The 14,098-nt window shown below is 40.3% G+C and overlaps 1 protein-coding gene across 2 annotated transcripts in view; it reads right to left on the bottom strand.

Annotated features, from left to right (window-relative positions):
- Positions 1–405: 405 nt before the first annotated feature.
- Positions 406–14,098, bottom strand: part of USF3 (upstream transcription factor family member 3) — a 58,239-nt gene continuing 44,546 nt past the window's right edge. For both annotated transcript variants that reach the window (XM_059687818.1, XM_059687819.1), the window contains one exon: positions 406–12,110. In XM_059687818.1, coding sequence (XP_059543801.1) covers positions 5,629–12,110 — 6,482 coding nt within the window. In that variant the 3' untranslated portion in view covers positions 406–5,628. The remainder of the gene's footprint in view (positions 12,111–14,098) is intronic.

Here is a 14,098-nt window from a genome sequence, read left to right as displayed (position 1 = left end):
CTTCATGCTGGTGAGACGGGACCAAGCTGGTGTGGCTGTACCGAAAGAGCTCATTCTTGCCCCAAAGCGCTTGCTTTGGTGTCCTCCACTATAAAATGCGAGGAGGAAAGTACAAATGGAATAACCTCTCAATATTCTTCCAGATCTGAAATTCTAATTTTACCTTTTACAATAAGCACAGAGGTGTATAGTTTGCTCTGAAGATATAGTGCTACTCATAATTATGATATATTTGAAGTTGACTCTTTGATCAGGAACATAATCCCCAGGGGAAATGTATCATGGTATCATTTTCAGACACTTTGGCAAAATTTAAAGGTTATTTGAATATGAGACTAGTTTGCAAGAGACGTTGTTTAAATACCAGGCTTGAAGTGGCACATGGAATGATCAGAAAAGAGAGAATTCACAATGCAAAAATGCAAAGTTTATTTTCTTAAATAAAATACTATATTTATATCTATACAAATAATTATTACAACCATTAAAATGTTACATTTACCAATAAAAATTTCAAAACTTTAAACAAGAGCATGGTTCAGAATATTCACACCCTAATACAATGCATTTGTAAAAAGATGTCAAAATAAACAGGACCTATTCTTATTTACAACTGTAGGACAATCCTGGTCATATTATACATATCTGCTCTGGATTCCATTACAAAACAAGTTAGTTCCCATTAGAATTAAAAACCAGGTGATTTACAGTAATAGGACACAGTGCGCAGCGGGCATTGCTGGCATGGAAAGAGATACAAATATTACACTTTTGAAAGCACTACAGTTGTTTTTTTCTAGTGACTGCCCTACAGTAAGCTTCTTGCCCAGTGTACCTATAAATAATTTGTGAAGGTAATTATGTTCTCAGATTTTTCCACCTATTTTTACCAAAATGAATATAGATATGGCCTGCTAAAAGTGGAAGCAAATCTTTTCTTCACAGTAACACAACTGCAGCATTTTAAGCAACACTGTCTGGTCCCTTTCTTCTTGGAAGATCAACAGTTCAACTCCCCTTGTAGGTTACCAATATAATCAAGTCCAGTGCCTCAATGACCTCACAGATGAAAAATGGATTTAAGAGTCAGGGGATGTGGAACAGAGATACAGAAAAGTGAACAGGGGATCAAAATGGAGTAAACATTAACTTCCTATGACATAGTATTATATATAAACAAACACATAACTGAGTCCCCCAAAATAAGATTTTTTTAAAAGTTTAAATTGCAAACAAAGGATTATCTTCTATTTCTCATGAAATCTCTAATAAAGATTATGCAGTCATCCTAAATAACACCAATTTGGATATTATGCCCAATATTTTCAACACAAGTTGGCTCATGTTAATGTAGCATCTAAATACATGCATGATACAGAAAAAGACTGTTGATGGATTTGCACAAATCTAGAAATAAGGATGTTGGATGACCATCACATACAAGCTCTGAGTTTAAAAGACGTTTTGCTTCTACCTCGTAAGTTTTTTACAAAATTGAAATCAAAGATGGCTCAGAGAATAAGGCAATAGTGAGAAACATCAGCTGTACTTGTCTTCCCGGTGCTTGATTAGTTGACATGTACCATCCTGGCTGGTCCTTTGCTATAAGAGAGGAGTGAGTGAATAATATGTTCCAATGGCTGGTCTTGGGACCAGAGGCACAGTTTCAGGTAAAGTGCAGTACCAGGGAAGAGGCATATGGGCAGAACTAGAAATTGTGTCCAAAAGGTCCTCAACACTTCTTACCAGTAAATATGGACTGCCTCACTCTATATTTGATGTCCCCACAGACTCTGGTAGAAACACGCTCAGGCTCACACAGGAAGTGTAGAATACAGGGGAAAACATGGTTCATTAAATAAGGAACAGAGCTATATGGCACATTCAATATCTTAAATCAATTTTTATTTACTTTTGTTTCAAAAATTCTTATTGTCCCTTAATACAGTGTGAGACATAGTGGTTCCCCAAACCAGGAATTGGGAATCACTAATTTGGGAGTATGACTTCCTGTCACACACTGACCCAATAGATGGTGTGCCCAATAAATGTTTCAAGGCAAAGGAGTAATCACCATGCTAAGGAAATGACCAGATTCCCTGCCACCTGTTTGACATGGAGCAGGTGGAAGAAATTAAGAGCCTAGGTACCTATGTATCAAAGGAAGGGTACAGCTAAAAAGATGCATATCTGTAAGTCTTGATCCTTTCTCAAGTTTTTAAAACTTAACTCCCATTAAAATGTCTTTCCATATTTTTTATTTTTTTTTGGAGTATAACTTCAGCCTCTCCAGGAAATGGCTAATGTTAGAAGGCAAGAACAAGGCAAATGAATTATCTTTAAAATAATTTTAAATAATTTTGTTTAAATAATTTTGTATTTTAAAAGACTGACTTTAAAAGTTGACCTTCATTGAAGTTCACCCTGACATGTGACTGAAACTGCTGCAAAAAAAACATTCCCTCCTCATTTTTCTCTCTCCACAGTTCTAATACATAAAATTTTATAAAGCATAGTCACTCTGGAATTCTTAGTCCTTACTTAGATAAAGGGTGCCATCTCTGGTATCCCCAAAGGGTCTTGCAATAAAAACAAAAATAAATTTCCTGAAGTAGTATAAAACATCCCAAAACAACCTGTTTGTACCAAAAAAGAAAAAAAATACATCAAATTTAATTTATCCATGATTGACATATTAACAATTACACGATGAGAAATCTGAAACTTTTCACCTCGTTAGAAGTTACTGTGTGAAATGTTTAGAGCAAACAACCACTTTCTGGAACTGATTCCATGTGATTAGCAACACTAAAAGAGAAACTAATTTAATCAATGATTCTCAATTACATCTCATACATAAGTTTGTGTACTTCCAGAAATTAAAAAATTATTTGTGGAAATAGTTTTACATTCTATCGTCATATACTAGGAGCCAAGATTTACTATAACCAAAATTGGCTATGGTTCTCTGTCAATCCTTTGTCAAATATTACATCCAGAGATCAATAGATATTAAAATAAATTCACCCCAAAATCATGTAGCTCTAATGATCAAATACTTAATACTGCTGATAAATTTCATACACTTGTGCTTTTAAATCAAATAAAATTACTATGCTCTGAACACTTCAGAATTGAGTTCATATGAAAAATGGCCTCTTACATATATATGCACATTTCTGTAAGATTAGAGCTACATGTAAGCAGGAGCCAAATTACTTGCAGATGGTCACATCCTTTCTCAGGTGGTCAAATAAGCCTTATTAGGAATAAAGACTCATTCAGGATCAATGTGTTACATGCCTGGAATGCAAGCTCTGAGAAATGTAAATGCTACCTCTGAACAGAGCTGAGCAGAAAAATACAATCAATGCAACAGAGAAGTATCTGAAAGTTCCAGGCTTTGAGCCTTTCCATCAGAGTTCAAATTGAGCTTCTCCTTAGCTTGTTACCTTAGTTCCAATCATATCTAAGAGTCCCTAGTTCTTCAGAACTCACTAGCCACTGCACGTGTGTGTGTGTGTGTGTGTGTGTGTGTGTGTGTGTGTGTGTGTAGTGTGTGAGAGAGAGAGAGAGAGAGAGAGAGAGAGAGAGAGAGAGAGAGAGGAGGAGAAGAGGAGGAGGAGGAGGAGGAGGAGGAGGAGGAGGAGGAGGAGGAGGAGGAGGAGGAGGAGGAGGAGGGAGAAGAAGAAATAATCAAACACACTGAAAACTGTCCTTGAAACTGGCAGACTAGACTTTTCAAGTACAAAGAAAAACTTGAATGTTAAAGCTTAAAACTCAGTTAAGATTAAAAAAAAGTCATAAATTTCACATTTTTGTCTCAATGAACAGTTTTAACTGATGCGCTTATCTGTGGCTTTGCTGAATAACTTATTCATGAAGCTCTCCTGTTCTTCCCCATGACCATTTTGAAGGGAAAAAATACAAAAGCTTTTCTCATTTACAGTATTTTTGCCCCCAGGAGGCTAGTTCAGTCAGCAGCAGGAGCGGATGGGAAAGTTTGGTGAGAACAGTTGAAGAGGCACAGATGACCCTTTTGCTGAGTCTTTAGAAGAGGTATTCACTGGAGTCACTGCTCTAACCAAGCCCTAGGAGGCTTTTTTAAGAAGGAAAAAAAATTGCTGGTTCTTGGGTTCACTTTGTTAACAGAGAAGACAGAACAATTTATATGCATCTTTCCCACTCCATCCAGTTTTGGCAGAATATAACAACAAAAAAGAAGTGGGTTTGAGAATATGAGCATATATCGTTGTTGACTTAGTTTAAGTTTTCAAATTCAATATATGAATATATACATATATTTTTTTTAGATTTATTATTAACCTCAGTGGGGCTTTTTAAGGCCCCTACATCAAGTTTCTGTATACTTCAGCAGGTCTTGGGTCTCAATTTCCCAATTTCTGATGGTAGGCCTATTTTTAAACAACCAGTTTATACTTTAAAATCTGGGTATATACACACACACTCACACATACATACAGACATATACTAGTATAAAGACGATTTCTGAAGCACCATTTCACATCTGCCATCAGGAAAAATAATGAACAAATTCATCTTCTTATAATTCTACTATGAAGGATAATAATGCAATATACAATGCCATATTTTAAATAAAAATATCAGTAAATGAAAATAAGGACAGAGCTTAAGACTTTGCAAAGAAATATTTAAAAAGTAGGGCTCAAATAACTCCGTAGATTCCAAAGACACTATTTACTGATCAGTCCCTACCAATTAAACAAATGTAAAAGAATTTACTTTAAAATCAATAAATAGAATGAAGAGAGAATATAAAAACAAAACTCAACTTATGAAACAATTTTTAACTGAACACATGCAAAACTCCACAACTGCTCTTATCCTTATGGGCTAATGCAAAATGCAAGTACAACATGGAGAATATCTATGTACTTTTCTTTTTAACTTTCTATCTTTAAGGATCTTGGCACATTAAAGGATAACATGGCTTCCTAATTTGAAGAACGGAACATGAAATTCAGATAACTACGTAATTGTTATAATTAAGAAAGAAGCCTCTACCTAAACCAAATCTTGGGAATAAAGGCTGATTAAACAACTCATTTATTTGCTTGACTGTAACCATGGATATACATTCTGTATTAATTCAATACCTGTCATGGATAGGAAACTGTTCTAGATGCTGACATCAACCAGCATTTGGTTATGAGTATTGTGTTTTCTGGGACTATCTGCATTTTTTTTTAGAACAACTCAACTATTTCAACTACTTTACAAATTTTCAACAACAAAGTTCAAAATCGAGGTCCTTCTTACTATTCAACACACCCCAAGATGATCTCCCCAACTTCCAGCTAATTAATATTTAGGGAATATAACATTACAAATCAAACTTGAAAATGCGAATCTGCTTGGAAAATTTAAAAAGCACATCATGCAATTAAAAATGAAAGGTAATTTGTTTTTGACAACCCAGTATTCGCATCATTTGACACAGCTTTCCTACATTCAGAACTGCAAATTGATTATGAAAACACAAAAACATACACACACAATTCTCTCTCCATGTGCATGTATGTGTGCATGTACATACAAATACATTTGTAATCTCACCTGTGACATTTACACTTAGTCTATCAGTATTTAAACAGCTGAACTGCAGTCATGACCTAAAATATGGCTTATGTTGTGGGCAGGTCGGTTTGAGGACTGCTTGGAAGAGTCAGAAGCAGAGGAGTTTGCGATTGTAAGCAAAGGTGACATTGCTGAGCCATCAGGAAGAGCTGTAGCTATTTCTGGAAACAAAGATGTCATATTAAAATTGGATAAGTGAGAGTTGGGCATGTGCATTGGTGGCATATCAGGGAGAAGAGGAAAACTTGGTTGAGCAAAACCAACAGGTCTTGGAGGAGATAAAATTGATCCAAATCGGTTATTTAAACTCCCACTGTTTACCTTCTCTGTGCTAGGATTTGAGAACATTTGATTTGAAAAATAGGGGATCGAAATATCATTGGACAGTGTAGGGTGAGCAGGAGAGTACGGGGGATAGAAGGAAGGTAGAGTATTTTGGGGATCTACAGGGATGAGTGCTGGAGTTCTAGTGGCGCTAGGCTGAGTAACCTGTGGAATGAAAGAAGTATTAGCATTTATTGGTGGATTCATGCCACCCTCAGGAATAAAAGGAAAACCAAAATTTTGTGATAGTGTATGCTGGTCAGGTGCTGAATTATCATTAGGTACTTGAGGACTATCAGGCATGAAACGAACAATACTTCCTCTCTTCTCTGTAGTGGGTTGCTGGCGTCCAAGAATCATACTGCCACTAGCAGAGAGGGGCAGATGGGGAAGACTCGGATCAAAGACATTACTATGCCTTTGATTTCCAGAACGATTCCTTTCAGGTTGACGAATTTTGGAGCCACTGCTGTCTTGCAAGGGATGCCTTGATCGTTGGGGAACTGAAGAATTAGTTTGACGTACAGGAGGCCCTTGATCAGAATTTCCATGAGACACAGATGGATGTGGCAAAGTTGGCCTTGCAACCCCATGCATGTTGGTTGTGACTGGAGGATTCATGTGGCCCTTGGTCCCATGACTGTCAGTGATCCTCATGGGATTGGACTTCTGCACAGAAACATTGGGACTTGTGTTTCGACCTTGAATATCTCCTGAGGAAGAAGAACTCGAAAAAGGGATATTCAAGGTGCTGTTCCTGGTGTTAATTGCACCTAGGGGCATGTCACAACTTTCCCTATTCTGATTCTCACTCTCTCTTCTAATATGGACACTTTCATGAGTTGGGGGACAATTATATTCAACTGCAGGGGAGGGACCACACTGTGCATTCCTCTGATGTTCCGAGAGTGATCTCTGGCTCCCAATGACCTGATCACCAAGGTGAGGGGCAAGCAAACTCTGCATGAAACTTTGATGACATGTATTTTCACTCTCCCTTGTTGGGATAGCATTTCCTGTTGGGATGCTATGAACTGGTGGATAAGGTAATCTCTTTTGGCGGTCAATTGGTGGTGGACCAGGGTTTTGACTAATTCGAAAAGCCTGAGACTGCATACTCCTCAATGACGATACAGAGTTACCTATTTCATTATTTCTTGAAGACTGTACTTCAAAATTACTCTGGGGCTGTTGAATGGCTCCAGTTGGTTTAAATGTCTGACAATCAGACAGGCGGATATCTGAGGCAACAGTATGGTCCACACGACCCTGCATATTATGAAGGGCCAAACTCTTATTTCTGGGTACATCAAGATAACTTCTCATTTCAAGCTGATCTGAAACTCTAGAACCCTGAATCGATATACCCATTCTCTGCTCTGAATTAGAAGATGTCTTTCCAATGAGTGCCTCGGCAGAATAACTTGAAACTCTATTTCTTTCTGGTCTGTGTGGAGTACAGGTCATGTCTGAAGGTCTAGTCACAATACTTGGTTGGGACACCATCTGCTGCTCTATGCCTCTTGATGTTAAGAGCCTCTGCATTGGATTATGCCCAGATACATGTTCAGAAGAAACCCCTGAGCCTTGCTGCCTGCTTCCAACCTCCTGTTGCTGGTGCATAATATCTTGATTGAGATGGTTTTGGGGATGGTTAGGGTGGTTCCGGCTAGTTGAAGGGTTTTCACAACTCTTTTCTGACTGGGAGCTTCCAAAGTGTTGCTGCATCTGTTGCTGGATCTGCTGATGGTGGGGATGTGGCTGACCACTCTTGGGTCGGGATTGGTCAGTTCCATGGTGCTTCGGTTGTAACGAAAGCTGGGAGGCTTGAGTGCCCTGAACAAGATTCCTCTTTTTCTGCATATGAACTTCCTGTTGCAGAGTTCTCTGTTGGTGGACATTATGGGGCTGAGAGTGGACAGAGCTCTCTGCATGAGGTATGTGATGCTGCAGTTGATATAAGTGATGCCTCTCCCTTAACTGCCCTGCTTGCTGCTGCTGTTGCTGCTGTTGCTGCTGCTGCTGCTGCTGCTGCTGCTTTAAGTAGAGATGGTTACTATGCAGGTGAGATACCCCTTGAGCTGGAACATGCTGTTGCAGGACCTGCAGATGTTGACTGGCCTGGGTTTGCTGCTGCTCAGCAACCGAAGGCTGAGAACTGCACTGAACTTCAGTTTGCCTCAATGCAGGGGCCACAAAGTTGTTACTAGGTGGAAATAATCGCGTAAGGCCATCTCCATGTGCTGGGTTGCTAATAGGCACAACTGAGTTTGAAGAGTTGGGAGGGATCTGACTAACCATCATTTGAGTATGATCAGAAATGCTGTCTGGAGTTCGGCTAACCAGGGACATACCTTCAAGCCTGAGGGGGGCTGGCTGACAATGCTTTTGACGTTTCACTGAAGATAGTAGAAGGTCATCTTGGACAGCACGTTTTGCAGAGTCTTTACGGCTTTCATGACTTGGCTTTAAGAGTGGCTCTTGAATCTGTGAAGTTGGTACAGTACCAGTCATAGTGCTTAGTTGTTCTTGAGAATATTCAGTCATCAGAGATGGTCCAGGAGGCTGACCGCCATAGGAACTAGATGAAACAGTCAGATTAACTGTAGCAGAAACAGTTGTTGACTCTGAAGTCTGAGACAATCCAGCACAGCTGACAAGAGAATGGCTGATGCTGCTCTGATGGATAAGATTATTCACACTTAAACTGGTAATGCTTGGTGGCTGAGAATTCGAAACCTGCAAAGAGGCATTTGATGTTTTACTTCCTACCGAACAACTTGGTTTTTCAAGGGGCCTATCCACAGTTGCTTCAATTGAATCCTGAGAACTAAATTCATTTGGTGTTGCTTCTGCCTGACCTGGGCTATTCTCTTTAGAGACCTGTGTTTTAAAAGGCTGGTCTCCCTCTAAAGATGATGCTTCAGAAGGCTTTGAAGTAACTTCCCTTGTATCAGCCTGGGTACCAGCTTTTCCTTTCTCAAGGTTTTCCTGGTCAAAAATAGCTCTTGCTGCAAGAGCGACTATATCAGTTTGCTCTACAAAGGTACAGCTGTCACATGTATTAGTTGTTACATTGCTGGTGACATCTTCTCTAGTTGTTTCAGGAAGCATGGATGCAACTGAGAAACTACGACTACTGCCCGAGCTGGTTGACATGGGAGAGTCAGCCTGCCTACTGGTAAGCAAGGAGCCATGAATAATCTCCTGATCAGGGATGCAGGAATGATGCTGTCCTGGATCTCTATCATCACTGTTCATCAGTAACAGTTCCTGTTTGGAATGCAAATCAATACTTGAATCAATTATTTTAGAATTTTCTGAAGAAAAGTCAGGATGGTCCACCTGGACTGAAAGAGATGATTTCTGAGGGTCTTTTTCTTTAGCAAGACCAGACAGCAATGCAGTTAAACCTTGTTCCTTTAAGAGACCTGTAGTTTGCATTCTATCCGATGAATCTTGCTCAACTCCGCAAGGTTCAGCAATGATTTCTACCTCAGAAACACAGTCAGTACTTGTAGTGCTTGTGGTAGATGATGAACCAGAAACCTGAGAAACCAAAACATGGGGATCATTTGGAGATGGAATCAACACGTTAGCTGAATTACCAAATTTGGGAGCATCAGACAATGCCAAACTAGTTGGTGGCTTATCCTGAGAAGTCTCTCGTTGCACTATGGGGACAGAATCTTTGGATTGTGCTGGGGCCACCGCAAAATGTTCACTTGTTATAGATTCTTGACAGGGTGAGTTAGACTCTTCTGCTGACTTAGATTTGGGTACAGACTCAGGTATCACTGATTCCGAATTCAGAACATCCAAAGAAGGTGAACCAGAAACACTCACAGTACTCTTTGCCTGGGACATAGTGACAGATGGCACCACAAGAGGGGGGCTTTCCAGCAGTCCATCATTACATGGTGGCTCTGCTGAGCCTTCAGTACTGGGGCAGTCCGCCTGGCCCACATTGCTGACTGGATTCAGGGGGCATGCTGACTTGTTAGCTGCTAAGTGTTTCTTGACACCTGGTTTCTTACTCAACCTTTTTGACTTCACGTTAGGCAAACAAGCTACAGTGTTCACTGAGGGAGTAGTCACTAGATTATAAGTACTGGGTAGTGTGGCTGAAGTATCTGTTGTCATGGGAGATGCTACAGTTGCTGTTAATGAAGCACAGTTAGCTGGGGTGGTTTGACTATTTGCAGTAGTTTGGGGATTGCCAGGCTGGCTAATAGACAATTGTACACAGCTTTGCCCAGCCATTTGTGATATGCTTTGATTGAGGCTGGCCAAAGCGCCAAATGTGTTCAGGGCAACATTGGTATTTGGATCTTCGCTGGTGGTGGGTTGAATAATTTGCATAGGGTTTTGGTTTGTAGTTCCTGATGAAGACATCACAGGCTGCAAAGCAAAGAGCTGTCCATTTAAAGAAATGGTTTGAGGCTGTTGTTGGTTTGACATGGTAACAGAAAAAGTTTGTGTTGAATTAGATGTTGATAAAGATGAAGGTCTTGGTAATATGTGGACAAGATGCTTTCCACCAAAAGTTTGTGGGGTCGGAACATTTTGCACGGAATTAGACCCTATTATAGCACTGGCTCCATTGACAGGGAGTCGAACAGAACCAGGAGGTGGAGCTGAGAGGAGTGGCAAAGGATTCTGATTAGCTGCCTGTATGATTACTATCTGTTGACCTACAGTTGGATTGGTAACCTCTGCCCTCATCACTGTTGGGCATGGAGTGGTGCTGGGTGGCTGAAGAATGATGACGTTTTGATTAGCTGGAGCTGCTTTAACAGCTGTCCCTACTGGCTGAGCCATCTGAATCACTTGCATTGCTGAATTCAATGGGAGGATATTTGGGGGGGTCTGAGATTTAACTTGTGGCTGGGCAATAACTGGCTGCATAGGTAATGATGGACAAGAAGGCAAGGTTACAACTACTTGCTCAACTGGCTGCCCATCTGCTGGAAAGGAATTATTCAAGTTGATGCTTGTAGCCATATGTCTACCGTGCTTGCTTGTGGTGGGGCTAGTACCAGACTCATTTAATACTGGAGTCACAGCAGAAGATGGTGTCTGGCTTAAGGGCTGAATAGTGTTTCCTGCCAGTTGCAAAGTAGTCCACGTTGTCTGTGTGTTTCCAGATGAGGAAATTCGAGTAAGGCTATTAATGTTTTTCAAATCTGAAGCACTAACAGCTGAAGAAGGCAAAGAACAAGAAAGAGTCCAACCATTATCCAAAGGGTTTGCAGAAGGACTGCTCACAGGAGCAGTGGTCTTCCCTCCTCCAGGGACAGACGGGGCCACCACGGCAGTAACGCTTGTGGAGTCTGCACCCTTGCTAATGCTCACTGGACCGGAATCACCTGCAGATCTGGGAGGCTGGGAGCAGACTGTCGTGGTAACTGAAACAACAAAGGTGGTTTGAAAATCACTTCTCAAATCCTGTGTGCTCAGGCAGGACTTGTCTCCAGGGTTCACTTTAGTGGTAGTTGCTGAGGAGCTGGAGGGGACGCTTGTGGCACAAGGGACTGTTTTTTTCAATAATTTGGGATTCTCTTTCCCGTTCTTATTTTCAGAAGAATTTTGATCATTTATACTTGTGTGCAAGGACCGATGTTGGCAAGGTTCAGGTCCTACGGGAACAGCAACCAGTGAGCCCCTGGTGGCACCAAGCACACGTGAATCGCTTTTGGAGGTGGCAAGCTTGAGAATATTTTGAGCAGGAATGGTAGCCGGAAGACAAAGAGGAACAGGCTGGTTGGCAGCCAATGCAGAAACTGTGGTCTGATGCCATGGCTTGTTTTCAGAAGGGTAAACTCCAGAAATAGACACAGGAGTCACAAGATTGCAAGTCCTCTGCACTGGCACCACATTGGCGGTTTGCTTTTGTAAATTATGGCCAACATTAAAGGTTATCCCCTGAACAGCTGCTCCCTGGCTGTTGCCACCAGGCTGACTCCCACTGGAATAAACAATAATATTTTTCTGAATCTGGTCACTGGGAATAACAACAGAGACCTTTGAGTTTTTAAGATTTCCTTTCCAGTGGATTGTGGGATCATCATATAAACATATGTCATTTGCTTTCAGTAATTCAATATATCGGCCGTTTTCTTTTTGAATTTCTTCCAATTGTTTACGAAGCTTTTTAATTTCTTCAGCTACAATATTAAAAATAAAAATGAAACAATTACCTGTAAACATCAATATTTATAATAATTTAAGAACTGTGTACTAAAACTACTGAAATCTAATTCTAGCATTCTAAATACCTCAACTGAAAATCTTCAGCTATTTCCTAATACAAGTTCTTTCTTCTTTTTAGAATGGTACCTCAAACTTCTATCCCATCTTTTAAAAGTATATATCTTTAAAGGTAAACAACTCAAAAGTCAAAAATTACTCAAAAGCCCAGCTGGTGTGGCTCAGTGGTTGGGTGTCAACCTATGAACCAGGAGGTCTCTTTTTCCAGTCGAGGCACAGGTCTGGGTTGTGGGCTTGATGCCCAATAAGGGGTGTGCAAGAGGTAGCTGATCAATAATTCTCACTCATCATTGATGTTTCTCTCTCTCCCTCTCCCATCCTCTCTGAAATAAAAAAATAATAATATTTTTAAAAATTACTCATAATGTAGAAATCTTAAAATCCCCAATTCAAAAATTCCCATTAGGGCAGCTACAAAGGTAAAGCAAGGGAAACATACTGATATCATGGTAACATGCTAGGAAAATAACAGTGAATATCAATATCACAGTATTAAATGCTACAATAGCTAACATTACTTATGGTGATAATAGTCTCTTTTATAAATGGCATTAAACTCATTTCTAATTTAGCCATTGAAACAACAGAGAACAAGTAGAACATGTAAGAAATAAAGTGATAGAACATGGAGGAAAGCGTCAACAATGGAACTTGCATTTTCCTTGGCAGGGACGAAGTATGTTACCCTACTAAGTAATGGAGATGTCTGTCACAGCCCTGTTCCTTTCTAAGGAAGACAGCCTCACCCTTGGATCCTACTAATGGGGCAGCCTGGGCTGCTGCTATTTATGCTCTGTGACCCCGTATATTCCTACCTGTCTTGCCTCAAGGGTACTCTTCCCATTCCCTCTGCCAAAGGCAGCCAATCCTCAGGCTGCCCTATGAGGTAGCCTGAAATGAACAGTCTGTCCTGACAAGGATGAGCTGAAACTAGAAAATTATTTCCTTGGATATTTAAACTAAGAGACACAGGAAAAAGATGTCAATGTGCCATGGACATTAGAAATTTAAAAATAATTATTATAGACCAAATAATAATGGTTGTTCTCACTTACTGCACACTTACTATATGCCTGGGACTTTTCATTCACTGTCTCATTTAATAACAATCATAACATAATATTTATCAAGCATTTACTTGAAGTCCCAGACTTCCAAGTGCTTTGCCAGAATTATCTCTTTTAATCTTCATAACAACCATGAGATGGGAACTACCTATTGTCGTCTTCATTCTCAGATGTGAGAAACAGGCTCAGAGTAGTTATATAATCTATCTAAAGTCAACCAGATAGCCGAAACCGGTTTGGCTCAGTGGATAGAGCGTCGGCCTGCGGACTGAAAGGTCCCAGGTTCGATTCCGGTCAAGGGCATGTACCTGGGTTGCGGGCACTTCCCCAGTGGGGGATGTGCAGGAGTCAGCTGATCAATGTTTCTCTCTCATCAATGTTTCTAACTCTCTATCTCTCTCCCTTCCTCTCTGTAAAAAATCAATAAAATATATTTTAAAAAAAAATAATAAAGTCAACCAGATAGATGCTATAATTATCCTCATTTTAAGATAAGGAAATTGAAACTTGGAGAAATTAAGTAACTGACGAGAGGTACTGAGTGATAAATGAAACCAGGACACAAACCCAGGTGGCCTGACTCCCAAGACCACTGCTCTGACCACTGTTCTAGATTGTCATGTGGACCGTGAGTACGTGGAGGAAACTGTTGGAAGAAGAGAGAGCAGATGAACAAAAAAACACCAAAGAAAGGATGATGACGGAGATGACAAGTAGTCACACTGAAGCTGCCTCCTTCGCTGCTCCGACCCTGCCGGAGTCCATTCATTGTCTTCACTAGCTGAGTTTAGACAGAGACCCCCTCAAAAGCTAGTAGC

Source organism: Myotis daubentonii, chromosome 3, assembly GCF_963259705.1.
Source record: "Myotis daubentonii chromosome 3, mMyoDau2.1, whole genome shotgun sequence".
Taxonomy (NCBI): domain Eukaryota; kingdom Metazoa; phylum Chordata; class Mammalia; order Chiroptera; family Vespertilionidae; genus Myotis; species Myotis daubentonii.
The sequence above is the reverse complement of the archived record's forward strand: the minus strand, read 5'-3'. Positions and strand labels throughout refer to the sequence as shown.